The following is a 27,058-nucleotide window of genomic DNA, read 5'->3' as shown; positions in this document are numbered from 1 at the left end:
GGGGAGGAGGAGGGCGAGGGTGTACGCAAGGGGGAGGGGGGGATTTACTTCTTGAGACCGACAGAGAGAGCGACGACAACAGCGATACAGATGAGAGCGATGATGCCGTAGCAGCAAAACTGCTTGTTGCGGGCAGATTTGTGGTAGTCGTTAGCGATGCGGAGCTGGGTGGCGGCGCCGTCAGTGTGGGAGACGGTCGACTCGATGTTGTTGTCGATCTCGCCGAGCATCTCGCCCTGCTCGTTGACAATTTCTGCAAGGTCGCGGAAGATCTCGTTGACCTCGCCAATGGTCTCCTCGATCTCGCGGATCTCCGACTCGCGCTCGGCAATGATCTCGTCGTTAAAGTCGATCTCGTTTTCAAGCGAGTTGAGGCGGAGCTGCTCCTGGGACTGGGCCTGGGCAGCAAGCAGGGCAGTGGCATCTGAAGGCCCGTCGTGCCCGGCATACGGGTTGGACTTTGCCGAGATGGAGGCGCGGGCCTTGCGGACAAAGGCCTTCTCCTTCTGCATCTTGACGTTCTCGATCTCCTTAAACGAGGTCAGCGCGGCCTCAAAGTCCTTCTTCAGCTTGTTTTGCTGCATCTTGCGCTGGCGCACCTCATTGGGCGAGCCGCCGTCGAGCGTTCCGATGATCCGGATCTCACGCCCGGTCCGCCGCGCGAGCAGCCGCGTCGTCTCCGAAAGCTCAGCGAGGGTATCGCGGAGCCGCGGCGAGTCCTTGGGCCCGCCAAGCTTGGAAACCAGGCCCGACATCCGCGACACATTGGCCAGCATCTCACCCAGCGCGTCAGTCACCTGCTGCGTCAGCCGGATGTACTCGGCGTCAGCGTCGCCCTGCCCGCCGAGGGCGTCGAACCCGGTCCCACCGCGCCCGCCGGCGCGCCCGCCGGACGCAAGCTCAGCATATGACATCCAAACACACGCAGAGAGAAGAAGTTGAGAGAGGGTGGAGGTAGAGGGGGGGGGGAGGGGAGGGGGGAGGGGGGAGAGGTGACCTTCCACTTGCCTGTGCCTCGACAACCGCCTTTCGCGGAATGCCGATTCGGAACGTCCACGATGCATGCGACCAATTTGGGCAAGGCAAGGCTTGGCTTTGGCAGGTGCAGGGAAGGGATGGGGAGGGAGCTTTAGTACCTGCGGCTGGAGCCACGGCCACGACGGGCGGATCCGCCCGATCGCGGAGGGGGATTGCGACGGGTGGCGCCGGCCCGCGGCTTGGCGTTGCATCGCGGGATGTGGCGCTCGGCGGTGGCTGGGGCAAACGTCCGAAGGCACTGTGGGCACTGGACATGGTCTGGGTTCGGGCCCGAGGATGGCGGCGGTGGGAGCGATGACGGATCGGCACCCGACTTGATAGCGGCCGAGTACTCGCGGGCGGCGCGGACGTTTGCGACAAACTCCTCATGCTCGCGGCGCCAGTCCTTCTTGGGCGCCTTTTTCACCGGCTGGCGCTTGGCTGCCGCCTTGGCCTTGGCCATTTCCGGATCCATCCGCTGCTTGGCCACGTTGAACGTCTTACGCTTCTTGGCGCCGGCCTTGAGCTTGCGGCAGGCTCCCTCGTGCTTCTGCACTCGGTCGGCGGCAAACTTGCGCCCGCAGATCGAGCATGGGACAAGGCCACCCGGCGGCGGCGCCGAAGCTGCCACAGGATCAAAGCCGCCCGAGCCGCCACTGGCCTTGATCGGCACCTCATCCAGCGGCATGCCGCCTCCAATGGGCCGCTCGTCAAAGCTACCGCCGCCACCATGGCCGCCACCAATAGGCTGCTTGTCAAAGCTTCTGCCACCGCGCCCGCTGGAGCGCTCCGACGCGGACGACTGCCGATGAGTCGGTCGCCGCGCCGGCTTGGTTGCAGGTGCAGGCTCGTTGTAGCCGCCGTAGCCGTCGTCATAGCCGCCACCGCCGCCACCATAGCCGTCGTCGTAGCCATCACCACCGCCGCCTCCGTACCCAACATCGCCGCGGCCGCCATAATCGTTGTACCCGTCATAGTCTGCGTATGGCTCGGGCTCGGGCGCAGGTGCAGGCTGTGCGGCAGGCTTCTTGCGCCGGCGACGGCGGCGGCGCGAAGAGCCCGCGGACGACTGGCGGTCCGAGAATCCATCATAGCCGTCGTAGCCGCCGTAGCCGTCGTTCGAGGCGCGGCTCGACTCACGTGAGCGCTGGGCCTCGCGGGCGCGCTCCAGCTCTTGCTCACGCAGCCGCCTGCGAACGTCGACGCTGTCGTCAATGAGCCCCGTCGAGGCCGGCTCGGTAAAGTCGTTGTTCCACTCGGGCCGGCGCGGCTCCGACTTCCGGGTCGGCCGCGAGGGGCGCGCCGCCGGCTTGGCCTTCTTCGGCCCGTACCCATGGGACTCCATCAGCCGGGCCACCACGGTGTGGGTCGACGAGCAGCACGGCTCGCGAAGGAGCGAGACAAGCACCTCTTTGGCCATCACGTTCTCCAGCTGGAGCACCGACCGGATGACGTCCTGCGATCCGATGGGCGGAACACGCGGCGCAGCATTGGGGAAAGGCACCCCCGAGACGTTGGAGACCGACGACGCCGTCGAGTCGTGCGACAGCCGCCGCCGCGCCATCCCTCGGTTTTGCTGTGGTGACGACCGCGCCGAGACCTGCCGCGCGTGGCTGCTCTGTTGAGAGCTCCGCCGTGGCGCTGGCGACTCGTACGCCGCAGCCTCATACGACTCGCCGTACCGCCGCCCACCGCCACGCCCGCCACGCCCGCCGCTCTCGCGCTCAGCCCGAGCCCGCGACGACTGCCGCGACGACATGCCCGGCACATCGTGCCCGTACACAGCCTTGGTCGCGTACTCGTCATACTCGTTGTACCCGCCACCGCCACCACCACCACCACCACCACCACCACCACCACCATATCCCCCACCACCATACCCATCATCATACCCGTACCCATCATCCTCTACATATCCGGCATCGTACTCGTTGCCGTAGCCCCAATCAGCCTCTTGAGCTCCGCCGCCACGACCGGCACCGGCGCCTCCTCTTCCGCCGCCCGAGTAGTAGTCGGCACCACCACCACCGCCACCAACGCCACCACCACCACCGCCACCACGAGCATGCGACCTGCGCGAGCTGCCTCCATATGCTTCCCTCTCCTGCGCCGGCCCCCTGGATTGTGAGCCATGCCGGAAGGGGAGAGAGAGAGAGGGAGAGGGACGGACTGGTCTGCCTTGGCGCCAAATAGCCCAAAGTTCAAACGCCATTCACAGCCGGAGGGCAACCACAGGCAAGGGGGGGGGGGGAGGCATGGGCATGGGAAGCAGGCATGGCACTTGTTGGTGTAGAGGGTACGTACCTGCTGCTCTCGTTTACGCTGTTCACGGACAGCCTTTGCTCGCTCAATCTTCTCCCCCGGGCTTGGGGACCACACCCCCGGGGGGGTGTGGGGGGGGCCCCGCGCGCCCTACTCGCTCACGTCATCGCTTAAAAACACCCTCCTCGAGCACCCTTCTTCGAATGGTGGGGGGGGGGGGGGGGGGGAGGGAGGGGGGGGATCGGCCACGCACAGCACGACTTACATAGATACAGCGTACGGCAATCCCGGAGATGACAGAATACCATGGTTGCTCTCGGATTGGATTGCGAGGGCGTGGATCGCGGTTGGAAAGGACGGCGGGGGTAGCGGCGGGAATTAGCGGCGAGTCGAACACGTGCCGACATCGCAGAAGAAAGACAGGGCAAGGGCGGGGGTGGAAGAGACACTTGTGGTAACTAACACCCAACTTGAAGTGCAGAGAAGAGGCAGCAAGTTTTGTCGGCTTGCAGCCTGTTCACAGAGGCATAGCATCAGCATGGCTTCGTCGACCGACCAGGAGGTGTGGACCGAGACAACGGGTGCGTCGACGGTCGGGTTGAACGCCGCAGCTGAGACAGCCGAGTCGGAGCAAGTGTCAGGATCAGCGATGGAAGGGGTAGATCCTGCAGAGGTTCTCCCTGCAGAAGTCATGGTCCATGTCCTTGCGTATTTGTCGGCTGAGGACATGGCCCGGGCGGCGCGCGTGAGTAAGCGATGGAAGGTTGCGGCGAGCGACAACTACCTCTGGCTGCGGTTGTTTGAGCAGCGCTTCCCGTTTGCGGCACCCGAGCTCAAGCGCCGGTTCCGGGAGAGCGGAGCGGTCGACTGGCGCTCCGAGTTCCGCAACACTGTCGCTGCCGAGGCGGATGCTTTGCACAAGATGTGCACCGAGCTGCAAGAGCCCGGCCTTGCCCACTCGCATCGGCTGCGCGGCGCGCGCCTCAAGGCCGGCCGCGTCGACGCTCGCAAGCCCCGCAAGACATCGGCGACGGCGGCGGCCAAGTTCTCGTTCAGCGGCTTTACTAGTCCATCAGCACGCAGCAGCGGTGCAGCGCAGCCGGCTGGCGAACGTCCAGGCACCAACCGTCCCCGTGGGCTCTTCGGTTCCAGTAACCCGCAGCGGCCGCGCACCCACTGCATCGGCCTCAATGCCTTAACTCCCGCCTACTTGCCGGAAAACGTCCTCGCTGCCGACATGGCGATGCCCAGAGGCAACGTCAGCGAGCGAGTGGAGCAGGCTCTCGAAGGCAAAGCTTGGTTCAGGGCCTTTGCGCCACGGCGGTCGGCCCGCGCCCCAGCCGGCGCCAACGGAGCGCCGCTTCGCACTCCGCCAGACCCGCACCTCATCGCCGAGTTCAATGCTCTCAAGGAGCGCGTCGAGCGGCGCTCTACTCCGTTGCCGGACAAGGATAAGCATCATCTCCAACCGACCTCCCTCGCTGAATACGAGTCTGCTGTCATCTTCTTCAAGGATCTGATTGCGCCCCGCTGCCCGGCCTATGGCGCGTATGCGACACAAGCTCTACGGCCCGTCGACCTCGCGCGCGGCTTTGCCACGCTCTCGTTTGCGCCGCCAGCGTCGGGCCAAGCCTGGTCCGTGAGCAAAGGCGTGGGCGCGGGCGAGAGCAAGGCTCCTGGAGACCAAGACGATGCCGACGGTGGCGATGCAGGCGCCTAAGCCGGCTAGAATCAATTGAACGAACGACGACGGTGGGAGGGGCGGGCGTCTGGGCCTGGGCGGCCACAGTCGTCTCGTTGGGGAAGCACAGATGGACGAGCTAGCTTTTGTGCCGACATTGTTCGCGGCAGGTCCGCCTTCGTCACCTAACACCATGTACGTCCACGCTGGTTTGCAGTAAAACGGACGGTGTGGGAAGGACGGCCCGTGCGGTGCGGTGCGGTGCGGGTGGGGGGGGGGGGGGGGGGGGGGGGGGGGGGGGGGGCGGGGAGACGACAACCCAAAACGCTCAAATTTTGAATGCGATTTGGCTGCGACGGCCGGGGGAAAAGGGAGCAACTAACGGACAGCGGATGGCGCGCGAGGGTGCAGGGCCAAGGCCAAGGACGATGTTGTTGGAATGATTGAGAGCCTGGTTCAGTCGCGTGAGCAGCTGGAGCGCTCGCTGCCGCCGCTGCTGGACAAGGTGGTGTGGGCGGTGGGCGGAGTGGGCGCGGCCCACGAGCCGGCCGCGCTCGACGCGCTGATTTGGACCGAAGCCCAGCTGGCTGGCGCCATCGACGCCGTGCTTGAGACCGGGAGCGGAATGCTGGTGGTTGGCATGCTGCAAGCGTACACAGCGCTTGCGCAGCGGGCCCTCATGAGTGTTCTGGCAGGCGGAGAGAGTGAGAACCCGGTGGATGCTCGGGCGAGGACTTTTGTTGTCTCGACGCTGCCGCAGAACATGGGCAAGCTGGCGGCAGCGGCCCGCAAGATGAGCTTTGCTCGCAAGGCCTCGGGTGAGATCGAGCTGGGAGCGCAGCTGCAGGCTGCCGCCGCCGCCATCGTCAGCCAGGCGGTTGGCAACGGGGGGAACGCAGCGAGCCCGCACCCCGCGCTCCCTGTTCTGCGAAGCGCGCCCGGCTTTGTCGAGCTCGTTGCCGCGCTACAGAGTGAGGGCGTATCGCTGGACACCGATTGGGGCTTGTGGTATGTAGTCGTTGATGGTGCGGCGCGACTGGCGCCCACCGCAGCCGCGATGGACGAGGTCTTTGCGTCCGTCAAGGCTCGGGTTGCCGGAAGCAACACTGAGACAAGCTCGCGCTGGTCTTGGCTCAAGGCCCGGACGCTTGTGGCGCTCTCGGGTAGCGCAGAGCGGGCTGAGCTCCGCGAGGCGGCGGCGGCGCGGCTGGCGGCCCGAACCGATCCGTATTTGGCGCGGGTCGTAGTCCGCGCGCAGAGCTGTGCCGGTGGGTGTGCCTGGCATCGCGAAGCGCTGTCGGCGCAGGCGCAGGTCCAGCGGCTTCAGTTCGAGCTTGAGTCCGGCTCGACGGTTTCGACAGCACGGTACATGCGGCTTCGTACGAGCCACGATGCGGTCAAGGGAGAGCTCACTGAGCTCCGGGCCGCGCTCGAGGGTGGAAGCGAAAGCGCACGCCTCGCCGGCGCGCTCGAGGAGGTCAACAGCCTCAAGTACGAGCTGGCACGGGCGCAGGCTGCCTTTGCACACCTCGTTGGCGGTGCCGCGACTCCAAAGCTGAAGACCGAGCTCGCACAGCTGCGGGCGGCCAAGGCTGAGCGCGATGTCGAGCATGCCGCCCTGCAGGCTGCGTACGACGAGCTCCGTGCCCAGACCGAGCCTCGCGCCGACGGCAAGATCGAAGAGATGCAGGATGCAAACGCCAAGTACGCCAAGTCGTGCAAGCGCCTTGAGGCCCGGGTAGCCGAGCTCGAGAAGCAGATGCGTGAGGCCAAGAGCGGGCGGAACGCGGCCCAGTCCAAGCTTGAGCTCCTCTCGTCGCAGCATGATGCGCTCAAGGGCGTGCTTGCATGCAAGAGTGGTGAGCTTGATCAGGCGTCGCAGGCGGCAGAGCGGTTTGCGGCTCGCGCTGCGGTGCTGGAGGCCGAGAACAGCGAGCTTGGCGCCGAGCTGACTGCCACCACCCAGAAGATGCGCAAGGCGCTAGCCGCATCCGAGACCGAAGCTCACACCCAGCTCTTGCATGTCCGGATGGAGCTGCAGATTGCACGGCGAGAGCTCGCCGAGGCTCATTCAACGATTGCCTCGCTGCAATCTGAGAATGAGGCTGCGGCGACCGCGAGCAGCCGCATCCAGAGCGAGCTCTCCGAGATGGCAGCCGAGAACGAGACGCTTCTTGCCGAGCGAGACAAGGCGCACACCACAATTGCTGCCCTGCAAACGCAGGCGCAAGTGGCAGCGGATGCCAACGATGCCATCCAGACCGAGCTCTCAGACGTCATCAGCGAGAACGAGACACTCATTGCAGAGCGCGACGAGCTCGCGTCGACAGTCGAGCGGCTTCTTTGCCTCAAGGGCGATCTCGAGGGCACTCAGGTTGCGCTCAACGCGTACGAGGCCGAGGTGGCCGACGCCCGCCAGCGAATGTCCGACGCCGAAGCCGAAATCGAGGATGCGTGCGAGGCTCTCGAGGCCGAGCAGCTGGCCCACAACGCCACACTCACCGAACTTGAGCAGGCCAAGCGTCAGCTCGAAAGCGCCCAGCTTGAGCTTCAGGAGTGTTTCGACTCGCTCAATGCCAAACAGACTGCGGTCGCCAAGGCAAAGCTCTCAATGCAGGCAATGGAGGCCGACATCAACGACGCGCGCTTCCAGATCACCGCTATCACCGAGGAGAAGAAGGTGTTGGAAGCAGAGCTGGATGGCGCAATGGCCCACAACGAGGAAATGGAGGCTGTGGTTGAGGACGCGCTTGCCGAGGCAGACGCTGCCAAGGCTGACAACGCGCAGTTGAAGGAGGCTGTAGCCAAGAAGGACGCCGAGATTGTTCAGGCCAAGGACACTATCGTCCTCATGGAAGAAGCTGTGGCACACAAGGACGCTCATATTGGCCAAGTCGAGACAGACGCTGCTGCTACTGCAGCAGAGCTGGCTGACCTTCGCACAACCTACCAGGAGATCGAGACCGCGATGAACGCGACGACCCGCAAGCTGCTTCAGCGCAACATGGCGTGCGACGAGCTGCGCGAGGAGCTGGCAGCTCTACAGCGCAGGTTCGACAAGAAAAACGAGGAGCACACCGTGCTTCACGAGTCGTATGCGCTGATGGAGGACATTGTGGCCAAGCTCAAGACCGAGGACGAGTTCCAGCGGACCCGGATCGCAGAGCTGGAGACCGAGGTCCAGAAGCGGCACACGGCGTTGGCCGAAGTCTCGGCATCGCTGGCCCAGGCTGGCGACGTCATCGAGTCCGACCAGGCCGAGCTCAAGGCGCTCCATGCCGAGTTTGATCATCTGCAAGGCGAGCACGCGCGTGTCGTGCAGGCTCTCGAAAAGAGCCGCGCCGCCAACAGCGAGCTGCAGGACGAGCTCAAAGCGCGGGCCCGGCGCCTCGCAGACGTCGAGGCCAAGCACGCCTCGCTGCGCGAGCTTCTCAGCTCGCCGTAAGGTCTTTCGGTAAACTGTATTCTCTTTCACATGTTTGCAAGCTGCGCTCGGAGCGCGTCGAGGTCGAGATCCGCGGCGTCGACACGCGGCGCGAGGGCGTCGTTGGTTGGCGGCGCATCCGGATTGTACGCAGGCCGCACGCCAGGAACGAGCTCAGCATCGCCGCCCGCAGTGGGCTGGGAACGCTCCTCCTCGCCCTCATCGCACTCAATAACAATGCCCCACGCGTTCTCGGTCGATTGCGGCGCAACAGCCGGTGGAGGAGGAGGCGGCGCGCCGAGCTGGGTGTCGTCCTCGGGGTGCGCCGCGATGTGCGCCGCCCAGTCGGCCTGCCGCGCGCGGCACGCGCTGTTATCGCACCCTGGGTTCGGCCGCAGCACCATCGACGGGAAAAAGTCCGAGAGGGCATTGTATCCGAGGTAGTACGTCGGCTGGCCAAAGCCCAGCAGGAACTTGAGCACGTTCTGGACAAGGAGGCCGGCGACAATGCCCATGGTGGTGGGCAGTGAGGCCGCGCACACCCCCTCGCGCTTCAGTTCGCGCTCATCACCTTTGCGCGCCACAATCAGAGGCGGCGCACAGGCAAAACACGCGCTCCGACCGGGTATCATGAGCTGGATGTGCCCCGAGACGGCGTTCTCCGACACGCCCGACTCCATCCAGTCTTGCCCCAGCTCATTGCACGCCTGGTTGATGGCCATCCGCGCCTCAAAGTTATCGACGCACGAGAGCACAAGGTCGACAGCCTGGCCCGCGAGTCCACCGCTCTGCAGCGCGTCTAGAAAGTCGTCAAACTTGTCCGGCGCGGTGATGTTGTAGTGGTGAGCGTCGATGGCTACGTCCGGGTTGATGACCGCGAGCGTCGCCGCCGCTGCAGAAGTCTTGGTCATTCCGGCCTGATCAGGCCGGAAGAAAAGCCTGTTCATGTTGGCCAGCTCGACCGTGTCGTAGTCAAACAGCAAGAGCTTGCCGATGCCGCACCGGGTCAGCATCTCGGCTGCTACCGAGCCGACGCCGCCGACGCCAACCACCGCCACCGTCAGCGTCCGGATCCGCTCGTAGTCGGTGACCACGCCCATCCGCTGCAGCGCCATGAGCCGCGAATACGGGTTCCAGTCCACCACCTCGGCCGACATGGAGGTCTGCGCCCTCGCCCTGGCGAGGACCTCAGCCCCAGTTCCTGCCCGGCTCGCTCCAGCAGCAAGCGTGGAAGGAGCCGCTGTCGCCCGAGCGAGCTCCTCGCGCAGCGAGACAACCACAGCCTGTAGCTCCTCGTACGTGGGCGCAGTCGCAGTCGCAGGCAAAGACGCCATGGCGAAACGAGCTGAGAGAGGGCTGTGGCTTGTGAAGGTCTTCAATGGTAGCTGAGCGTGTCAATGTCAGCGACTGTCAGTGACCAGGCAGACGGCCAGGCGCAGGCCAGCCGTCAAGGCGGCCACTGGCAGGATCGGACCATGTCTGGATGGGCGCGGCAGCGCGGAGAGTGGCGAGCGCGGCACCGGCAGAGGCGCACAAGTCGGCAATGGACTGGCCAGATGAGACATCCGGCAGCGCGGACGCGGTGCTGCATCGCCAGGCACGGAACCAGTCGACAACCGTGGCGACGTACGCGTATTCGGAGAGAGCGTGCGGCTGAGGACCCGGCGGCTGGTTGAGCGGCGTGGTACCGGTGCGGATGCTGCCGGTGCTGGTCACTGCGTCGACATAGAACGCGTTGGGAAAGGCGTAGCCCGGGCTGTTGTGCGCGATCTCGAGCGTGAGCTGCGAATAGTAGTTGGCAAGCTGAGTGAGGTCCAACAGCGTCTCGGGGCACCACTCGGTGACGTTGGGGAGGTTGAACCCGCTCGCGCACTTGGCCCGGACCTCGGCATGGCCGAACGGGATGTATCGCAACTTGGCGGCGGCCTCGATTTGAAAGTCGGGTGAAGAGACGGCGAGGCGGACGAGCGAAAAGATGTTGGTGGCAGCGTCGATCTGGCGCTGTTCGGCATAGCCCCGGTAGGCATCGAGCTGTTCGCGGTAGCCGATGGTCTCGTTAAGAAAGTCACCGTTGTGCAGGTTGGCAATGTGACGGCAAGCATTGAGCGGTGCAGGGTCGCTCCCAGTAAACTCTTTCCAGTCCGAGGTGTAGACAAGGACCCGCTGGCCAGCATCGCGGCAGGTGTCGACTGATGTAGCGTTGGGTGGCATGTCCGAGGCGTTGATGAGGAGCGGGCCGATGACCGACTTGATGGACGCCCAAAACGCCTGCTTCTCGGCGACCGACACGCCCGGATACTGATTGGTCCCTGTCTCGCAGGTGTCGCCATGCCGCGAGAACCAGACCACAACGATCTCATCGACACCCTCGGGAGAGTTAAGCCAATCGATAATGGTTTTGAGGTAGGTGAGGGCCTTGGCCTTTGTTTCCACAAAGTGTAGGCCGTACCAGTCATACGGCTCGCCGAGGTGCGGGCCTTTGGTGTAGGTGATACGAAAGTCAAAGAACCGAGTCCCGGCCTGCAGCAGCTCGGTCACATACAGCGCTTGCGATGTCGCCTGATCGCGGATAAAGCTTCCAATGAGCTCTTGCGGTGCGAGATCATGCAGGATCTTGGCGAGCCTCGGCGAGATGTCGTTGGCGTTATCGGCGATGCGATCCGAGAGGTCGGCGGTGAGCGTGTCGTGGGTCCCCGGAAAGACCAGGTCCAGAACCCGCGCATTCCCCACCAGCGGGCCGAGGTCGCGCATCCAGCTCGCCAGAGCAAGCGGTGCAGGCGGTGGTGGCGGCGGTGGAAAGGCTGCGGTTGGGCGCGAGAGCGGGAGGCGGGTACATGCCGAGCACGCCAACGCGCAAGCAAGGACCAAGGAGAGCACGAGGGGGACACGCTCGTTCGCATGTGGTGACGGCTACGGAGGACGTGTAGGACAAGACTGTGTGGGTGGCCGTAGGGGTGGGGGCGAGCGGTGGAGTGACACCACAGTCACAACCTGCCGCTGCACCTGTGACTCACTCGGGCTGCACGCGTTTTCGGGGCGACGCGCAGTCGAGCACGGCGTTTACTCACTCAGGGCTCACCCAAAGATGGCGGGGCCGGCTCCTCGCGGCAGGTACAGCACGTTTTTGGCTTGAAGATGTTGCCGCAGTCGCCGATGGGTCCAGCAATGTTGAGGAGGGCGATGAGGAGGCCAAAGGCGGAGACGAGCGAGAAGAGGACGACCATGAGGATAAAGAGGCCAAAAACAACAAAGAAGAGCAGCTGGGAGAAGGTCATGAAGAAAGCAGATCCCATAGTGGTGAGCGAAGCGGAAAAGACCGAGATGCCGAGGTCGGCAAGGGCCTCGCGGACGCGCTCCTTGCGGCTTGACGCGTGCGACTCGTTGTAGTGGACAGCAAGATGGAGCGAGTAGTCGACCGAGAGCCCGACAATGAGGACGAGGCAGATGGCTTCGATGATGCCGAGCGACCAGCCAAGCCAAACCATGATGGCTACAATGGCAGAGACGACCCATGTGATGGCAAAGATGGTGATGGAGGCGAGCCAGATGTTTTGGGTGGCGAGGATGATGACGACGTAAGAGACTGCGAGCGAGACGGCAAAGCCGACAAAAACGGCCGAGACCAGCTCAAACTCGGTGGCCATGCGGACCCACTTTCCTGTGGTCTGGACACCGTGGGAGACGCCCGGGGGTGCGCCGGCGTTGACGCGAACCATAAACGCCTCCCAGCTGTCGTAGATCGGCTCGACGGCCTTGGCGGTCGCCTCGGGCGACATGGTGGTGTTGACCAGGATCATGAACAGGCGCAGGTCGCCCGAGACGGAATCAAAGCCGACGGTGTCCTTGCGGCCAAACCGCCACCCGTCAAAGCCCGCGTTGTCACCGCTCTTAAACTCGGACTCTTTGGAAAGGGTGTAGTTGCGGAGCGCGCCAAGGAACTCGGCCTTGTCGGCGATGGGGAAGGCCTCACCGCGGTCACGGCGAAAGTCGCGCAGGCCCTCCATTGGGCAGAAGACCTCGCGGCGGAGGACTGACGGCTCGGCACGGGCCTGGGTGCAGACAGAGAGGATGTGGTTTTGGGCAGCAACCGAGGTGCCGTCGAAGGCCTCGTCCCAGCGTACAACGCCCTGGTCGCCTGGACGGTTGGGATCGGTGCCGGCCCGGTCGATGCCTGCCACGCCCCAGGCAAGAGCAATCTTGACAACCTCAGCCTGGCGCTTAAAGCCCGACTGCAAAATGGTGAACATGCGCTGGAGCGGATGGTCGTCGGCGAGGAACTTGGCCGGCTCCTTGGCCGGTGCCAGCTGAGTACCAACCACGATGAAGACTATCATGAGAATGAGGAAGACGGCGAGGATGCCGTAGCGGAGGCGGTAGGCCCACTCGGTGTAGGGTCCGCCAAAGAACTTCTCCGTGGCACGCGCGTGCTCGAGGTGCTTGGGCGTTAGGCACTTGCCCCAGCAGAACGGCACCAGCTCTGGCTCGGACGCTGATGCATCCGCAAGCGCTGCAGCAGCAGCCGTCGACGTGGATCGGTGCGCGGAGGTCGAGGTGCTTGGGCTCGTCAAGCTTGCGGCCGGCTGAGCTGGCACAGGCTTTGACTTGGACGATGCCGAGCTGCTGTAGCAACTCGAGTACGAGCCGGAACCCGAGTCCAGCGCCAACGGCGCGGCTTGCTCCAAATCTTCCTGCTGCTCGTCGGCAACGGAAACGTAGGATCCGGAGCCCGAGCCTGACGACGACGAAGAAGAAGAGGCCGAGGACGAAGAGGAGGACGACGCCGAAGACGACGGGGAGGATGAAGCCGACGCTGAGTGCGAGGCCTGCGGCATAGGCCCAAGGGTGATGTCTGCGTTGCGAACATGGGCTGCATTGGGATCAGAGTCGACGGCAGTGTCAGCATCGTCGTCGTCGCCCTTGGTCAGCTTGCACGTCCAGCAATGTATGCATACCGTCGGCCACGAGCGCGGCTCAATGTACTGTGTCCAGACGACTACAACACAGGGGAACCAAGTGATGCAAAGGATGAAGTTGAGGAGAATGAGGAGGCCGACAAAGAGGCCAAAGACACGAATGGGGGCAATGCGCGAGATGGCGTTGGCGAAAAGGCAACCGAGGTGGTGACCGAGGTGATGAGCATGGCGCGTGCGGAGCGGCGGTATGTCCAAGCCATGCGGGTGGCGAGCGAGGCATTGACGCCGGGGATGAAGGCCGACTGCTTCCATGCGTCGAGGAAGATGAAAACGTCGTCGGCGCCGACGCCGAGGACGACGTAGATGCCAAGGAAGAGGAGGAAGGGGAAGAACTCCTCGCCGAGAATGACACGGTAGACAAAGTAAGCCATGGGGAAAGAGATGACAATGTGGAGCATGCCAAGGCCGGCGAGGAAGAGCGAGCGCGAGTGGAACCACATGTAGATGAGAACAAAGACAATCGCCATGACGACAAAGATGGCATCAGTGGCCAGGATCTTGTCAAACTGCTTAGAAAGCAGAAGCGTGTTGGTGTAGTACACTTCTAAGTTGGGCGAGCCGAGCGAGTCGAGGAATGGCTCAAGCGCGTCGATAAACTTGGAGTAGGCCTTGGCCTGGGCGTCGACGTTGTCATCAGCGTTTCGGAAGCCGGCGAGCGGGTAGCCAAACGAGATGACCGACTTTGTGTGCGGCGAGGCGATGCGTTGAGCGGCAGGATCAAAGTAAGGAGGCACAAACTCATCGAGCTGGCCGGGGAACCGCGCGTCGACGGTGGTGAGCGTGGTCGAGACATTGAGCAGCGGGCGGACGTTGGATCCGTTCCCGTTGCAGATCGAGAACGACGGCGCAAGCTGCGGAAGGCAAGTATCGTTTGCAAACGACTGGCCAAGCGGCGGCGACGGCAGGAGCTCCGGGTAAAAGTACGAAGTGATCGAGTACGGCCGGGCGCATGGGCGGTGAGCGGGAGCCTCGGGCCCGGTGGCGAGCGAGTAGCAAAAGTCGTCAAAGGTGCCGAACCCGAGCACAGCGTCTTCAAACATGCGAATGGTCTCGATTTCGTCGTAGATGGAAGCAGCGCCGGTGGCTTCAAAGACAAGGACGAGCGGATCGTGGACCTGAGAGCGGGGCGCCTGGGCCGAGTCCTCAGCTTTTTGCTCTCCAAAGTCGGTGCCGGCAATGGCCTCTACCACGCCGTCCTGGAACTCGGCGACGCGGGTGTCACGAACACTGCACGAGGGAGGGAGGGGGTGGTTGTGAGTCGTGAGGAAGGGACTGCACCGGGGGGGGGGGGAGAGGGAGGGAGGAGGAGGGAGGCGGGCCGTACCGGAAGGTGTCTCCTGCAGTGACGATGTTGATGGGATGGACTGCCATGGTGACAAAACTGACGAGAAGGCAGAAGGCCATGACGGCAGCCATGAGCTTCTTGGGATGGGCAACGATGAGCTCGGCCAAGTAGAAGGTGGGGTAGGGTTCGGCCGGGTCGTACTCGGGCGCCCTGCCCAGGCAGCCATCCAAGTTGAGGCGTGGCATGGAGGTGGGCGACGTGCCTGTCGGAGTCTGCGCCGGGACGAGAGAGCTCTGTGGAAGTTTCGATCAGTGTTGCGCGTGCCGTGCCGCGTTGCGCGGCGCTGACGGCAGGTAGGCGATGGATGGGGGAGGGGTAGTTGTATGTACTAGCGACGCGAGGCGTGGCGGGTGGCGCGATGGGATGAACGTGGGCGGTGCTCTGCGGCACGTTTTGCGGCGCGGTCCTTGTCCTTCTTGCGCTTGAGGCCGAGGGCGCTGCGTCGGCAGAAGAGGGCAACCTTGCCTGGGCGATCGCAAGAAAAGTAGCGGCGGCCCTGGACACGGCCGTCGTGCTTGCCCTTGCCCTTGAGGAGCTCAACGCCAACCCACTCGCCCTCGCCAAACTCTGTTTCGCCGATGAAACGAATGGCGACGGGTGCCTTGCGGAAAACGGTGTGGTCGCCAACCTCGAGGAGCTCGGGCTCGACATCGCGGATACCGTACTCGCTAAAGTCCGTGTCGTCACCGGTAGCAAGGTTGGTGCCGGAGGGCATGGCGAGCGAGGCACGAATGTCATCGTTGTCATCATCGGACGAGTAGTCATCAGCGACATCACGCTCGCCAGCCAGATCCTCCATGTTCTCCAGCAGGGCCTCCTGTAGGGCGCGCTGGTTGGCAGCGGCGCGGCGCGACTCTGCTCCACCGGAACCGCCGCCCCACCACTTCATACAGCATCCGCAGCAGAGCGCAAAGATGGCGACCAAGAGAACGAGGACGGCGACAGTTGTCGTGGTCCGCCCGGCGAACGTCGAGGCGTTGGGAAGGCATCGGGTGTTGGGGTGCGGGCAGGTCCACCCGGGCTCGGCAGTGCAGTTGGCGGCGCACCCATCATCGGGTGTTGTGTTTCCATCGTCGCAAGTCTCCCCTGCTTCGATGGCTCCGTTGCCGCACGTTGCAGCAACGACGGGGACTGTGGTAGGGAGGGTGGCCGGAGTAAGAAGAGGACGAGGGGACGAGGGGACGAGGGGACGAGGGTGTCGGGAGAGCGTACGAAGGAAGGCGAGAGCAAAGGCGAGAGCGACAAAGGAAAGCAGGTGTATGCTTCGTGGTGGTGGTCTTGTCATGTGTGACGATGTGTGTAGAGGGTGGCGAGAGGGCGAGAGGGGTGTGGCGTGTGAAGGTGGCCGGAAGGGCAGCCTGGCGGGTAAGAAACGGTGTGGGTGATGCAGAGCAAAGAGAGGCGATTGAGGTGATGTTGGGAAAGATGACGTTGTGGGCGCGGGTGGGGTCATGAAGCTGCACTCCTGCGATTGCAGGACAATCGGACGGTCTGGAAAAAGGTGACCGAGACCCTGGTGAATGTGGACGATGCCTCGTCGGCGAGGTCGGCTTTGGCAGTTGCCATTGAGGAGCTTAGCTCGAAGGAGAACGTTCGCTTGTGGTGCCTTGGGCGGGAGAAGACCGTCTTGGCAACTGACTCTCCTCCGCTCTCGCCCGATGGATCACCGGCTCGGGCGGCGGTGGGGTCGTCGTCAGCAGAGTCGTCGCCAGCTGGCTCATCATCGACCTAGCCGCCGCCAGGGGCTCGGATGACCCAGAATCACCCCTCCCCCCCTCCCCCTCTGTTCCCGCCGCACCCCCTCCTTGAGGGCCGGGTCAGCAGCGACTACAGCTGTGGCAAGCTAATGTAAAACTCAACACATCCGGCTGCCCAGCGATCTAGTCGCACCCGAAACTGCGCGCGCCTCCAACGACCTCGGTCGTCCGAGTACAGTCAGCGACGTCTATCGGCCGCCCCTCCCCCTTCATCGACTCAGGAGCACACACGCACACATTATCTCACACCTGCAACGGGGGACGGGGGAGGTGTCCATTCAGCCGTCGGTCCGCCGACGGCAACCAGTGTCGTCACATGTTGTCGGCATTATCATCCACATTGCCAGTCTCTCCCTGGTGGGCCGCGGGATGCTCGGTGGTTCTGAGCTGCAACCAGGACATAGGATGGCCTCTTGGAGGGTGCGATGAGACGGAGTGTCGGTCGTCGACGCCTCAGTGATGGATTCCAAGTGACCATAGTATGCTGCAGTCGATGTTGAACACCCAACAAGTTGTACGGTTGCATCACTTGCGGATGTGTTCTGAGGCGGTCGTCTTCTCGCTGCTATGAGATCAGTGGTTTTCGCACTGTTTGGCCGGCGCGCAATCCCACAGCAGATGGCACCCTGCAGTCACCTGTATGGTGTCTTTCTGCTATACTCCCTGCAACAAAACTCCAGCACGTGATCTGGAACACAGGAGCTCGCAACGGCTCTGCTGTGTCTCGTCCATATTGTCAATGCCATACCGCAACGCCCAACTCTCCCCCCCCCTCCCCCCGCGACCCCTCCCCACGCGATCCGACCCAACTGTCCCAAGGCAGGAGGGAGACGCTCTCCCTTGCTGGATAACTAGCCCCTGCACCCCTGCAGGGTGGCGGATGACCCCTACTCGGCCCGGCTCGCGCTCACGTCGGCCCGATCCATGTCCTGACATTTACCCAAGGTCAGGCCCCAAGCCCAAGCGCATCATGCGTGCGACGAGGCTCACGGGGAAGCTTGCGGCTAGTCGGGCCTGAAGGGTTCCCGACCTGCAGGAAGCCCATTCGATTTGGCTGGTCCGTGGACACTCAAAGTCTACAACAACCTAAAAGGATTCTCACACACTCGAAAGAAGCGAGGTCTCAGCACGTCACTCGGTTACACGCACGCAAGGCCAAGACGATGGCGGACGAGAAGTGGGAGACGCAGCTGTGCCGGGTGGTGGCGTTCGGGGACTCGATCACGCAAGAGGCGTTCGAGAACGGCGGGTGGGGCGCGCGGCTGGTTGCCCAGCTCACGCGGCGCGGCGACGTTGTCAACCGCGGCTTCTCGGGCTACAACACCGAGTGGGCGGTGCGGACGCTAGACAAAGTGTTCCCCGTCAAGCACGCGCCACAGGCGGCGTCGGCGTGGGGCCTGTACTCGTCGGCGGTGGTGACGGTCTTCTTTGGAGCCAATGACGCATCGACACCCGGGAGCCGGCAGGCGGTGCCTGTCGACGCATTTGTGGCCAACCTGCGGAAGATCTGCCTGCGGGTGGCGGCGTGGGCCGATGGGTCGGCCATTCCGCTGACGCTGGTTGTCATCGGCTGCCCGCCGGTTCATCGCGAGCAGCGGCTGGCGTTCCAGGTGGAAAAGTACGGCAAGAAGGCGACGGGCGTGCCGGAGCGGTCGCTTGAGATGGCGCAAGAGTACGCTGCAGCTGCGATGGCAGTCGCCAATGAGCTGGCTCTCGAGTGGGCCGCGCCTGTTGCACCACACCGTACGGTCCATGCGCTCAACCTCTGCGAACTCATGCTCTCGTCGTCGCCGGACAACTGGTCGCACTTTCTCCGCGATGGCCTTCATCTCTCGCGGCAGGGCAACGAGTTTGTGTACACGGCGCTCTCGGCGCTCCTCCCGCACGTGGTGGGCGACCATCCGCTCTTCTTCCCGCATCACTCGCGAATCGATGCTGGCGATGTTGACGCCTCGTTTGATGTCGACGCCAACCAGCCGTCGCGCGATGTCGCGGCTGCGGCATCAGCGTCGCGGCTGGCGCCTGCCGGTGCTGGAACCTCGACCGACGTTTCCGCCTCGCCGCGAGTCATTTCACACACATAATGGCAATCAAGTGCGTATGGAGAGAGGCTGCGGCGATGGCCGTGCGACTCGAGCCGGCTGGCGCGACGGTCATGGCGACGTCACATGCCTGGGTGGGCGTTTGGCTTGGATGCAGGTATCCAGGCAACCACTTCTCTGGCACTGAGTAAAGGAGTAAGAAGCAAGGACAATGAAGTACGCACGACATGTGTGTGTGTGTGTGTGTGTGTGTGTGTGTGTGTGTGTGTGTGTGTGTGTGAAGGTTTGCTGAGGAGTGGGAAGGAGAGAGCCGGAGTAGTTGGGTCGGAGACAAGGACAGCCAAGCCAACCCCTCACCTCCCCCCCCCCCTCCCCCCTCCACGCACAGTACTATCAACTGCGACCAGGCTTTGGCGTACTGCACGGCCAAGTGGGATGAGAGCATCCTGCCTGCGCTGTCGGACTACATCCGCATCCCCAACCAGTCGCCCGACTACGACCCCGAGTGGGCGACCAACGGGTACATGGACCAGGCGGTGGAGTTGATGGTTGATTGGGTGAAGCAGCAGGATGTGGCCGGCATTGCGCTGGAGGTAGTGAAGGAGGAGGGTCGGACGCCGCTCATCTTTGCCACCATCGACGCGTCGCCGGGCGTGGCGTCGGGCGAGACGGTCCTCCTGTACGCACACCTCGACAAGCAGCCGCCGATGACCGACGACTGGTCGGATGGCCTTGGCCCGCATACGCCGGTTGTCCGCGACGGGCGTCTCTTTGGTCGCGGCGGTGCTGACGATGGCTATGGCATCTTTGCCTCGGTCACCGCCATCAAGGCGCTGCAGGAGCAGGGCATTCCGCACTCGCGGTGCGTGGTTCTTGTCGAGGCTTCGGAGGAGTCTTCGTCGGTCGACCTCCCATACTACGTCGACCAGCTTTCGGAGCGCATCGGGGCCGTCGACTTTGTGGTCTGCCTCGACTCGGGGGCGTCCGACCTAGAGCACCTGTGGTCAACCACCTCGCTCCGCGGCGCCATCAACGTCAACCTCACCGTCGGCATCCTCAACGACGGTGTGCACTCGGGTGCGGCGTCGGGCATTGTCCCGGACTCGTTCCGCATCGCTCGCAAGCTCGTTGACCGCGTGGAGAACGCCGTCACCGGTGAGGTTCTCGGCGCGGCGTTCCATGCCGACATTCCGGCGGCTCGGCTGGAGCAGGCTGCGGCCGCCGGCGCTGCGCTCGGCGACTCGGTCCTGCGCTGTTTCCCGTGGGTCTCCGGCGCCGGCCCGATGACCACAGATCCAACTGAGGCCATCCTGGCTAAGACGTGGAAGCCGACGCTGACGGTGACCGGCGCCGACGGTCTCCCGCCGTCAGCTGTTGCCGGCAACGTTCTCCGCGCGTCGACGACCCTCAAGCTCTCGTTCCGCCTCCCGCCCACCGTTGACTCGGCCGCTGCCGCGCAGTACATTCGCGACGAGCTCACCCGCGATCCGCCGTATGGTGCGGTCGTCACTGTCGACGGCGATCACGCCGGCTCGGGCTGGAACGCCCCGCCGGAGCCGGCCTGGCAGCTCGAGGCCATGCACGGCGCCTCGCGCGCCTTCTACGGCAACGACGCCATGTTCCTCGGCGAGGGCTGGTCCATTCCCTTTATGGGCATGCTCGGCGAGCGCTACCCGAGCGCAGGCTTTATGGTTGCTGGTGTGCTGGACGGCTCGGCAAACGCGCACGGTCCGGACGAGTCTTTTGATATTGGCTTTGCCAAGAAGCTCACCGCCTCGGTCTCGTACATCCTTGCCTCGCACGCTGCGCGCTGAGATGGGAGACTTGGCTTTGTATTGACATAAGCAATAGAGCAGCATCGAACACGTTTGGTGGTAGTAGCCTTGGGTGATGGTGGGGTGGTGGAGTGGTGGTGGAGAGCGGATCCGTTATATGAGTCACGGTGATAGATTCATGATCAAGGATAAAAACTTGACCTCCAACGCCTGGTCATGGCGGTTCTGCCTTTCCAAACGCAAACTACTCAGTAACTATTTACTTATATATAAATATATAAATAAAAACATATCAAATTATCACACTATAATTGAATTTCAAAACTTCAATTGTATTTACATTGTCATATATATATTTGTATTCCTCCCACCCAAGATGTAATAATTAATGGTTTTCTTGGGTCTGTTGCCTCATCACGGCAGACACACCTCCAGCTATCTGTCACATCGTCACTGCTATCCCCTCGGAGATCCCCTCGTGTATCCCTCGTATTCACCAGCTCACCATCTACACACCGCGTCACCCCTCACACGTCACCTTGCAACTATTTTAAACACAACCGTTACCTCATCTACTCTCTCCGCATGCCATACAGCTCATAAACGAGGCTCAAGTGCGGCTGCTCGTTCCACCGAGCTTTGATGGAAATTTTTTGCTGTCCCATCCCCACCGAGTGAGTCATGCCTACGTATCCTCCGCTCTCGGCGACCTCATCACGCCACGTCCTCGTCCCTGCAGCGCGCTTTTCCCACGCACACTCGACTTTACCACACAGTACAATGTCTTCTTCTGATTCTCTCACGGTCACTATTGTTGGCGGCGGCAACATGGGCACCGCCGTCCTCCGCTCGCTTGCGAGCACTAAGGCCAACATCCGCCTCGCCACCCGCTCGCAGGCGACGCTCGACGCATATGCGGCGTCTCACAACGCCGAGCCGTTCCAGGCGCCCGACGCGACGCACCGGGCGTGCGTCGGTGCCGACATTGTCGTCCTCGCCCTCAAGCCCGCGGCCATCCTCGCTACAGCCGCGTTCCTTGCCAAGGACGCCGCTGACGGCACGCCGCGGCTCGCCGACGGTACCGTCGTCGTCTCGCTCGCCGCTGGCCTCAGCCTCGCCGCTCTCCACGGTGCGCTCCCGCCGAACGTCGTCGTCATCCGTGGCATGCCGTCGACGCCGATGGCCATCGGCTCGGGCACGCTCTCACTCGCCGCCGCCGATCCGGCCCACAAGGCGTCGGCCGACGCCCTTGTCGCCCTCACCACCCTCTTTGAGCCGGCCGCCGACGCCGTCGTCACCGTCCCTGAAGACGCCATGCATGCTGTCACTGCCCTCGCCGGCTCCGGCCCGGCATACATCTTTGCCATGGCTGAGGCCTTTCTTGATGCCGGCTCCATCCTCGGCCTGGAGCCACAGCTTGCCCGTGATCTCGTCCGCGGCACCATTGTCGGTGCCGCCTCATACCTCGCCTCCCACGACGACTTTCCGGCCACACGCCTCCGCACCGAGGTCACCTCGCCCAACGGCACCACCGCCGCTGCTCTCTCCGTCCTGGACGAGCGCAACTGGCGCGCCATCCTCGTCGACGCCATCCGGGCCGGAGCCGCCCGCTCCGTCGAGATGGGCAAGGCCCTCGACGACATGGCTGCTGCTGCCGCAGCCGAGCCTTCCACCGATGCTTAAACTCTGCCTGCTCTCCACGTTGCCCTCGACCACCGGCGACACTGGCGATCGATCGCGGTGTTGATCAAGATCAGCACTTGGCGCCAAACACACAGCCCCCCTCCCCCCCTCCTCCCACCTGCCCATGGAGTACTTTGCGGCCTCTTTGGAGCCAGACAGACCTCTGTCTGAGACAGGGGCACCGCCACGTCGCCGTCGACGCCGTCGACGCCGCCCACCGCCGCATACTTCCGCGCCACTTCCGGTCTCGCCGCCGCCCGCGCTGGCGCCAACACGTCCGGACGCCGACGCCGACACCGACTTTGTCGCCGCCAACAAGGCCGCCGTCGCCGCTACTTCGGAGCTCAACGCCATCAAGCGCTCGCTGCGGGCGGCCGTGCTTGATCCGCCCAAGCCTGATCCTTTCGTCTCGCCGGTCCGTACCCCGCGCCTGCGCTCCGCCGCACCTGAGCCTGTGCCTACGGCCGCTTCAACCCCGACCTCGCTCCTCCGCTCGGCCTTTGACTCTTGGCGCGCCGCCGTCGCCGACGCCCGCTCGCACTGGAAGCGCGAGTTTGTCGCCGGCCTGCACTACTCGTATGCGCTGCAACGTCGCAGCCTTGCCGCCTGGCGCTCGCTACTCCAGGAGCGGGCCACCCGCGAAGCCGCTCTCGCTTCCTTCCGCGTCCTCGCCTCTGATCGCTTGGCCAGAGCCGCCTTTGCAGCCTGGCGCGTCAGTGCAGCCCGTGTCTATGCTCGCCGCGCTGCTGCAATCGCCGCCGACGCCCACCGTGGCGCCATGATTGTTCGCTCCGCCTTTGCCTCCTGGCGCACCGCTGCCGCCGTCCGAGCCTTCCGACTCCGCACCCTCGGTAGCCGAGTCTTTCGCACCTTTCGTCGCCGCCACATCGAGGCCGCCATTGCAGCAGCCAAGCGCAAGCGCGCAGACCTGTATCGGACTGCCGCACTGGAGCGCCGCGCCGTGGTCGCCTGGCAGAGTTATGTCGCCCGCCGCCGCAAGTACTATGCCGCCAGTGGTCGCGCCTTTGTCTTCCTCTGCGCCCGCCTCAAGTCCAAAGCCTTTGACTGCTGGCTGACCCGCCTTGCCGTGCTCCGCCACAACCGCCTTGTTGCAGGCATGGCCGCCTTCAAGTCTCTCCGCGCGGATGGACGTGCCCTGGAGGCCAAAGCTGACGGCTTTGCCGCGAGGCGGCCAGCTCGGTCCGCAGCGTTGATGCTTCGCGCCTGGGCTGCCGCTGCCAAAGCTTCTGCCTCTGCTCGTGACGCACCGCGCATGGCACTGGCTGCTGCTCATCGCGACGCCGCACTCAGCCTGCATGCGTTCTGCGCCTGGCGGCGCGAGCACTGCCGCATCTCTGCGCTCGTGGCCACTGCTGCAGAGGCAGTGTCCATCAGGGAGCAGGGCCGGATGGCGCTGGCCTGGGCCATGTGGCGTGATCGGCTACGTGCACGCCAGACTCATGCTGCTCTCCTGACCAAGGCCGACGCCACGTACGCTGCCAATCTTGGCGCCACCGTCCTCGCTCTTTGGCGTCACCATCTTGCCACAAGGATTGCCATCCGGGACGCAGCTGCGCGCGCCTCCGCCCACGCCAATGCCAGTCTTGCCCGCAAGACGCTGCGGAGCTGGGCGACCACCGCCTCGCGTGCTGCCGCTGAGACTGCTGCTTTTGTACTCGCTGCTGCCTTCCATCGGGCCCAGCTGGCGAGCAAGGTCTTTGCTGCCCTCCGCGCCAACGTGAAGGCTGCGGCTGTCGAGCTCAACGCTTGGCGAACTGCTGCTCGGGCTGACGACCGCCGCCTTCTCACTGCCGGCTTTGCTGCGCTCCGCGCTCATGTTTGCGCTGTCAAGCGTGATCGCGCTGCCGCTGGGACTGCCGCCTTGTTCTGGGTTCGCAAAACCAAGACCAAAGTATTGACAGCACTCGCTCGCCATGCTGGCGACGCGCGTTCCGATCGCGCCGCCGCCGCCACCGCCGCTCTCTTCTGGGTTGCTCGCCGCAAGGCCGTGAGCTTGGCGGCGTGGCGTGCGTTTACCCAGGCCTCGCTCTCACGCTCGGCCGCTCTTGCCGATCGGGTCGCTTACTTTGAGGCGGCCGTGCTTGGCCCGCGCGTCAAGCGTCAGCTCATGGCTCGCTGGCGTGTTCAAGCTGAGCGGGCAGTGGTGGCCCGGCGCGCCCACAACGTGGCAAACGCCTTTTTCGTCGGCGTGCTCTGCGGTCCACGCTCCAGAAGTGGCGCATTGCTGCTGCGCGTGCCGACAAGCTCCGCACCGCTGGAGCTGCCGTTGCGCGGGCCAGCCATGTCCGTGCTGGCAAGGCTGCGCTCATAGTGTGGCGTCAGCGGACATCCGCTGCTGTTGCTGATCGCGAGGCCAACGTTCTCGCGCTCTCGTTCTGGGCAAGCAGGCTCGAAGCACGGGCGTGGCGCGGCTGGCAGGCCTTTGTCGAGCGTATGCGCCTCCGCAATGCAGCACGCACCCGCGCCCTCAAGATGCACCATGCCTTTCAGCTCCGTCAGGGCCTGGCCCTGTTGTTTGGGGGCGCCAACGCGTTGCGTCTCGAGCGCAATGCCCGGACGGCAGCGCGGCTTCCGCCAATTGTGCATGACGACGCGCTTCCGCCGCCGCGACCACCGCCGCGAGTTCCAGACCTGGAGCTGATGGGTCCGCTCGGCCCGCGCCCACTGCCGCGGCCGCTTCGCCCGCTCCCGCGCTCAAGCTCAAACGTGCCGCCGTCGCCGCCGCGGCTACACAAGGCCAAGCTCGCTTTTACCCCGACCGCGCGCTCGCGCGTTGTTGATGAAAACACCGCTGCAGCGACTCACTCGGCTGTCCGCGACGTTCTCGCTACCGAGGCTCAGCTAATGGACGCTTCTGCCAAGGTCGACTCTCTCACCGCCGAGCTGACAGAGTGGCAAGCTATGCTCGACGACGCCGCCGCCAACGCCCAGCTTCCCGGGGCCTCGGCGTCGTCGGAGGTCATGCTTGGCGTGCTGCGCACGACCGTGGCTAGGCTCAAAGGCCAGCTTGCCCACGCCCGCACTAACGCCGATGCTGCGCAGGCGGAGCGGGCGCGGGCCCGCTCCGCCGTATCGGCGCTCACCGGCGCATCAACCACTGCCACTGCCTGATCCGTCAGCCGCTTCTGGCTGCAGCGCCAGACGCCGAACGCCGACCATGGCCAAAAACAAGATGCCGCAGGGGAGCGCAGAGAGAACCGCCTCGACCTTGGTCTCACTCCAGTCCTCGCCGTCGACGAGAACCGACGAGAGGTAAAAGGCCAGCGCACCAAAGAGCAGCCGCAGCGATGACGCTGTCGAGAGAACCCGCCCGCGGATGGCGGGAATTGCGAGCTCCTGTAGCGTAGTCCATGCCTGGACCCACATGAACGAGATGCCAACGCCAACCAGACACATCGCTCCCATGTAGGCCGCCACGTGGAGGTCGAGGGCAACGACGAAGAAGCCGATGCCGGCCAGACCGATGCCCGCCTGCATAAACGCCAGCCGGCCATCAAGCGGCAGCACTTGGGCGTAGACCGAGGCCTGGATGCGACGCATGGCAAACGGACCCAGAACAATGCCGATCGAGACAGCCACAAACGATAGGCCAAGGCCGAGCCCCGAGTTGGACTTGCCCATCGAGTACTCGCGTTGAACGAGCCGTGTCATGACGAGGTCGTTTGCAGCGTCGGCAAACTTGAAGCCCGCCATGATCACCGCCAGAACTCCAAGCAGTGGCCGCTTGATGAACACAAACGAGAGGCCCGCAGCATAAGCTTTTGCCCATCGCACCACCGCTGACCCGCTCGTGTCGGTGTCAACTGCCCACTCGCTGTCGCCGTCCCCGGCAGCGTCATCAGCCGACGCGCTGCCAGAGTCCACAACGAGCGTGTAGCCGCTCCCGCCGGCAGCCAACTGCATCACCATCACCATGCACCCGGCAGAGAAAGCAAACGAGGACGCGTCAAAGATGTATGCTGGCGCCGTGCCGAGCAAGCCGGTGACGAGACCCGAGCCCGCCGAGCCGAGCGCAAAGGTGAGCGAGTTGATCATCGAGTCGAGCGCGTTGGCGAGCTCGAGATCCTCGCCGGGTGCCACCATCTCGGCTACAAGCGCTGTCTTGGACGGACGAAAGAGCGCGGAGAGGATGCCGATGAGCACCACGTTGACGTACACGATCCACAATGTCTCGGACGAAGTGACCAAAAGGTAGCCGCACACCAGCACCGTCGACGCCACATCGCATCCCAGCAGCAGTTTGATCTTGGGCACCGAGTCGACGACCACGCCCGCCACCGGCGAGAAAAGTGCCGAGGCTAGAAGCCGAATGATAAAGTAGAGCGAGACCATGAATGCCGACGATGTGTAACGCTGCAGAACGACAAGCGTAGCCACCTCGTTGAACCAAGTGCCGAGCCCGGTGACAAAGCCACCGACCAGCAGCCACCGGAACGCCGCGTTCCGCCGCAGCAACGAGACATAAGCCCCGCATCCGCTGTCGAACGACGCTGTCTCGCCATCACCACCACCGTTCTCACCAGCGAGCCCGTCGCCGCCTGCGTCATCGCCATCGCCATCGCCCGCCTCGTGCCAGCACCCGGCTGTCGCCGCCCACACATCGTCGTCGTCGTCCAGCCGCGCCGACCGCCGCGCCCGCGTCGAACTGGCCGTGATGCCATGCTCCGACTCGCCGGTCAGCAGCGCCCGCTCCTCGGCTTTGCTCGGCATCCCGGACGGAATGACCACCTTTGGCCGCGCCCGACTACCCCTTGCCGGCGGCGGCACGCGCCGCGCCTCGCCGCCGCTCCGAGCCATCGTCTCACTGCCGACGGCACTTTCGATTCCAATCTTGAGCTCGGGCTTGGGCTCGTGCTGAGGGAAGAGGCGCCGGTCAGAGTGGGGTGGCCTTGTCGCCCCAGGCACCGCGCCTGCGCCCCTTGCACCTGCACGCTCGCCCGCGGACATGGGTGCCCGGGACACGGGTGCCCGGGACACGGCCTCGCACGATCCTGCCAATGCAATCATCTCTATCCGCACGCCACCGCCTCCCCCTCCCATCCCGCATGGCATCCGTTTTGTCCCCTCCTGGAACTCGG

The 27,058-nt window shown here is 64.2% G+C and overlaps 13 protein-coding genes across 13 annotated transcripts; 6 read left to right on the top strand and 7 right to left on the bottom strand.

Annotated features, from left to right (window-relative positions):
* Positions 1-24: 24 nt before the first annotated feature.
* On the bottom strand, positions 25-953 carry AMSG_02518 (SNARE domain-containing protein). Its single transcript, XM_013903983.1, has one exon. The coding sequence runs from the start codon at positions 912-914 to the stop codon at positions 45-47; it is 870 nt and encodes a 289-aa protein (XP_013759437.1). The 5' UTR covers positions 915-953; the 3' UTR covers positions 25-44.
* Positions 954-1,129: 176 nt separating this feature from the next.
* Positions 1,130-3,108, bottom strand: AMSG_02517 (UPF0418 protein C6orf94; the record flags this gene model as incomplete). Its single annotated transcript, XM_013903982.1, has 3 exons — positions 1,130-2,824; positions 2,930-3,008; positions 3,056-3,108. The coding sequence occupies 3 exons, from the start codon at positions 3,106-3,108 to the stop codon at positions 1,130-1,132; spliced, it is 1,827 nt and encodes a 608-aa protein (XP_013759436.1).
* A 709-nt stretch (positions 3,109-3,817) lies between these two features.
* AMSG_02516 (uncharacterized protein) lies at positions 3,818-4,999 on the top strand (the record flags this gene model as incomplete). The annotated part of the gene is made up of 2 exons (XM_013903981.1): positions 3,818-4,346; positions 4,551-4,999. The coding sequence occupies 2 exons, from the start codon at positions 3,818-3,820 to the stop codon at positions 4,997-4,999; spliced, it is 978 nt and encodes a 325-aa protein (XP_013759435.1).
* Positions 5,000-5,153: 154 nt separating this feature from the next.
* Positions 5,154-8,405, top strand: AMSG_02515 (uncharacterized protein; the record flags this gene model as incomplete). The annotated part of the gene is made up of 2 exons (XM_013903980.1): positions 5,154-5,176; positions 5,372-8,405. The coding sequence occupies 2 exons, from the start codon at positions 5,154-5,156 to the stop codon at positions 8,403-8,405; spliced, it is 3,057 nt and encodes a 1,018-aa protein (XP_013759434.1).
* A 5-nt stretch (positions 8,406-8,410) lies between these two features.
* Positions 8,411-9,718, bottom strand: AMSG_02514 (ubiquitin-activating enzyme E1; the record flags this gene model as incomplete). Its single annotated transcript, XM_013903979.1, has 1 exon — positions 8,411-9,718. One exon carries the CDS (start codon positions 9,716-9,718, stop codon positions 8,432-8,434), a length of 1,287 nt encoding a protein of 428 aa, XP_013759433.1. The 3' UTR covers positions 8,411-8,431.
* A 76-nt stretch (positions 9,719-9,794) lies between these two features.
* Positions 9,795-11,349, bottom strand: AMSG_02513 (uncharacterized protein; the record flags this gene model as incomplete). Its single annotated transcript, XM_013903978.1, has 1 exon — positions 9,795-11,349. Exon 1 carries the CDS (start codon positions 11,133-11,135, stop codon positions 9,795-9,797), a length of 1,341 nt encoding a protein of 446 aa, XP_013759432.1. The 5' UTR covers positions 11,136-11,349.
* Positions 11,350-11,452: 103 nt separating this feature from the next.
* Positions 11,453-14,887, bottom strand: AMSG_02512 (resistance-nodulation-cell division superfamily protein; the record flags this gene model as incomplete). Its single annotated transcript, XM_013903977.1, has 3 exons — positions 11,453-13,363; positions 13,498-14,584; positions 14,682-14,887. The coding sequence occupies 3 exons, from the start codon at positions 14,885-14,887 to the stop codon at positions 11,453-11,455; spliced, it is 3,204 nt and encodes a 1,067-aa protein (XP_013759431.1).
* A 31-nt stretch (positions 14,888-14,918) lies between these two features.
* On the bottom strand, positions 14,919-16,037 carry AMSG_02511 (uncharacterized protein). Its single transcript, XM_013903976.1, has 2 exons — positions 15,915-16,037; positions 14,919-15,833 (listed from the first exon to the last, which is right to left on the bottom strand). The coding sequence occupies exons 1-2, from the start codon at positions 15,985-15,987 to the stop codon at positions 15,031-15,033; spliced, it is 876 nt and encodes a 291-aa protein (XP_013759430.1). The 5' UTR covers positions 15,988-16,037; the 3' UTR covers positions 14,919-15,030.
* A 1,499-nt stretch (positions 16,038-17,536) lies between these two features.
* On the top strand, positions 17,537-18,543 carry AMSG_02510 (GDSL esterase/lipase; the record flags this gene model as incomplete). Its single annotated transcript, XM_013903975.1, has 1 exon — positions 17,537-18,543. Exon 1 carries the CDS (start codon positions 17,623-17,625, stop codon positions 18,541-18,543), a length of 921 nt encoding a protein of 306 aa, XP_013759429.1. The 5' UTR covers positions 17,537-17,622.
* Positions 18,544-18,684: 141 nt separating this feature from the next.
* Positions 18,685-20,426, top strand: AMSG_02509 (succinyl-diaminopimelate desuccinylase). The gene is made up of 2 exons (XM_013903974.1): positions 18,685-18,717; positions 18,890-20,426. Exons 1-2 carry the CDS (start codon positions 18,713-18,715, stop codon positions 20,313-20,315), a joined length of 1,431 nt encoding a protein of 476 aa, XP_013759428.1. The 5' UTR covers positions 18,685-18,712; the 3' UTR covers positions 20,316-20,426.
* Positions 20,427-21,035: 609 nt separating this feature from the next.
* On the top strand, positions 21,036-21,976 carry AMSG_02508 (pyrroline-5-carboxylate reductase). Its single transcript, XM_013903973.1, has one exon. It carries the CDS (start codon positions 21,057-21,059, stop codon positions 21,957-21,959), a length of 903 nt encoding a protein of 300 aa, XP_013759427.1. The 5' UTR covers positions 21,036-21,056; the 3' UTR covers positions 21,960-21,976.
* A 107-nt stretch (positions 21,977-22,083) lies between these two features.
* AMSG_02507 (uncharacterized protein) lies at positions 22,084-25,091 on the top strand (the record flags this gene model as incomplete). Its single annotated transcript, XM_013903972.1, has 2 exons — positions 22,084-24,162; positions 24,192-25,091. The coding sequence occupies 2 exons, from the start codon at positions 22,084-22,086 to the stop codon at positions 25,089-25,091; spliced, it is 2,979 nt and encodes a 992-aa protein (XP_013759426.1).
* A 103-nt stretch (positions 25,092-25,194) lies between these two features.
* On the bottom strand, positions 25,195-26,974 carry AMSG_02506 (major facilitator superfamily transporter MFS_1; the record flags this gene model as incomplete). Its single annotated transcript, XM_013903971.1, has 2 exons — positions 25,250-26,974; positions 25,195-25,205 (listed from the first exon to the last, which is right to left on the bottom strand). The coding sequence occupies exons 1-2, from the start codon at positions 26,925-26,927 to the stop codon at positions 25,195-25,197; spliced, it is 1,689 nt and encodes a 562-aa protein (XP_013759425.1). The 5' UTR covers positions 26,928-26,974.
* Positions 26,975-27,058: the final 84 nt, after the last annotated feature.

The sequence above is a fragment of the Thecamonas trahens genome (assembly GCF_000142905.1).
Source record: "Thecamonas trahens ATCC 50062 unplaced genomic scaffold supercont1.15, whole genome shotgun sequence".
NCBI classification, from domain to species: Eukaryota; order Apusomonadida; family Apusomonadidae; genus Thecamonas; species Thecamonas trahens.
This window is presented reverse-complemented; position numbering and strand designations above follow the sequence as displayed.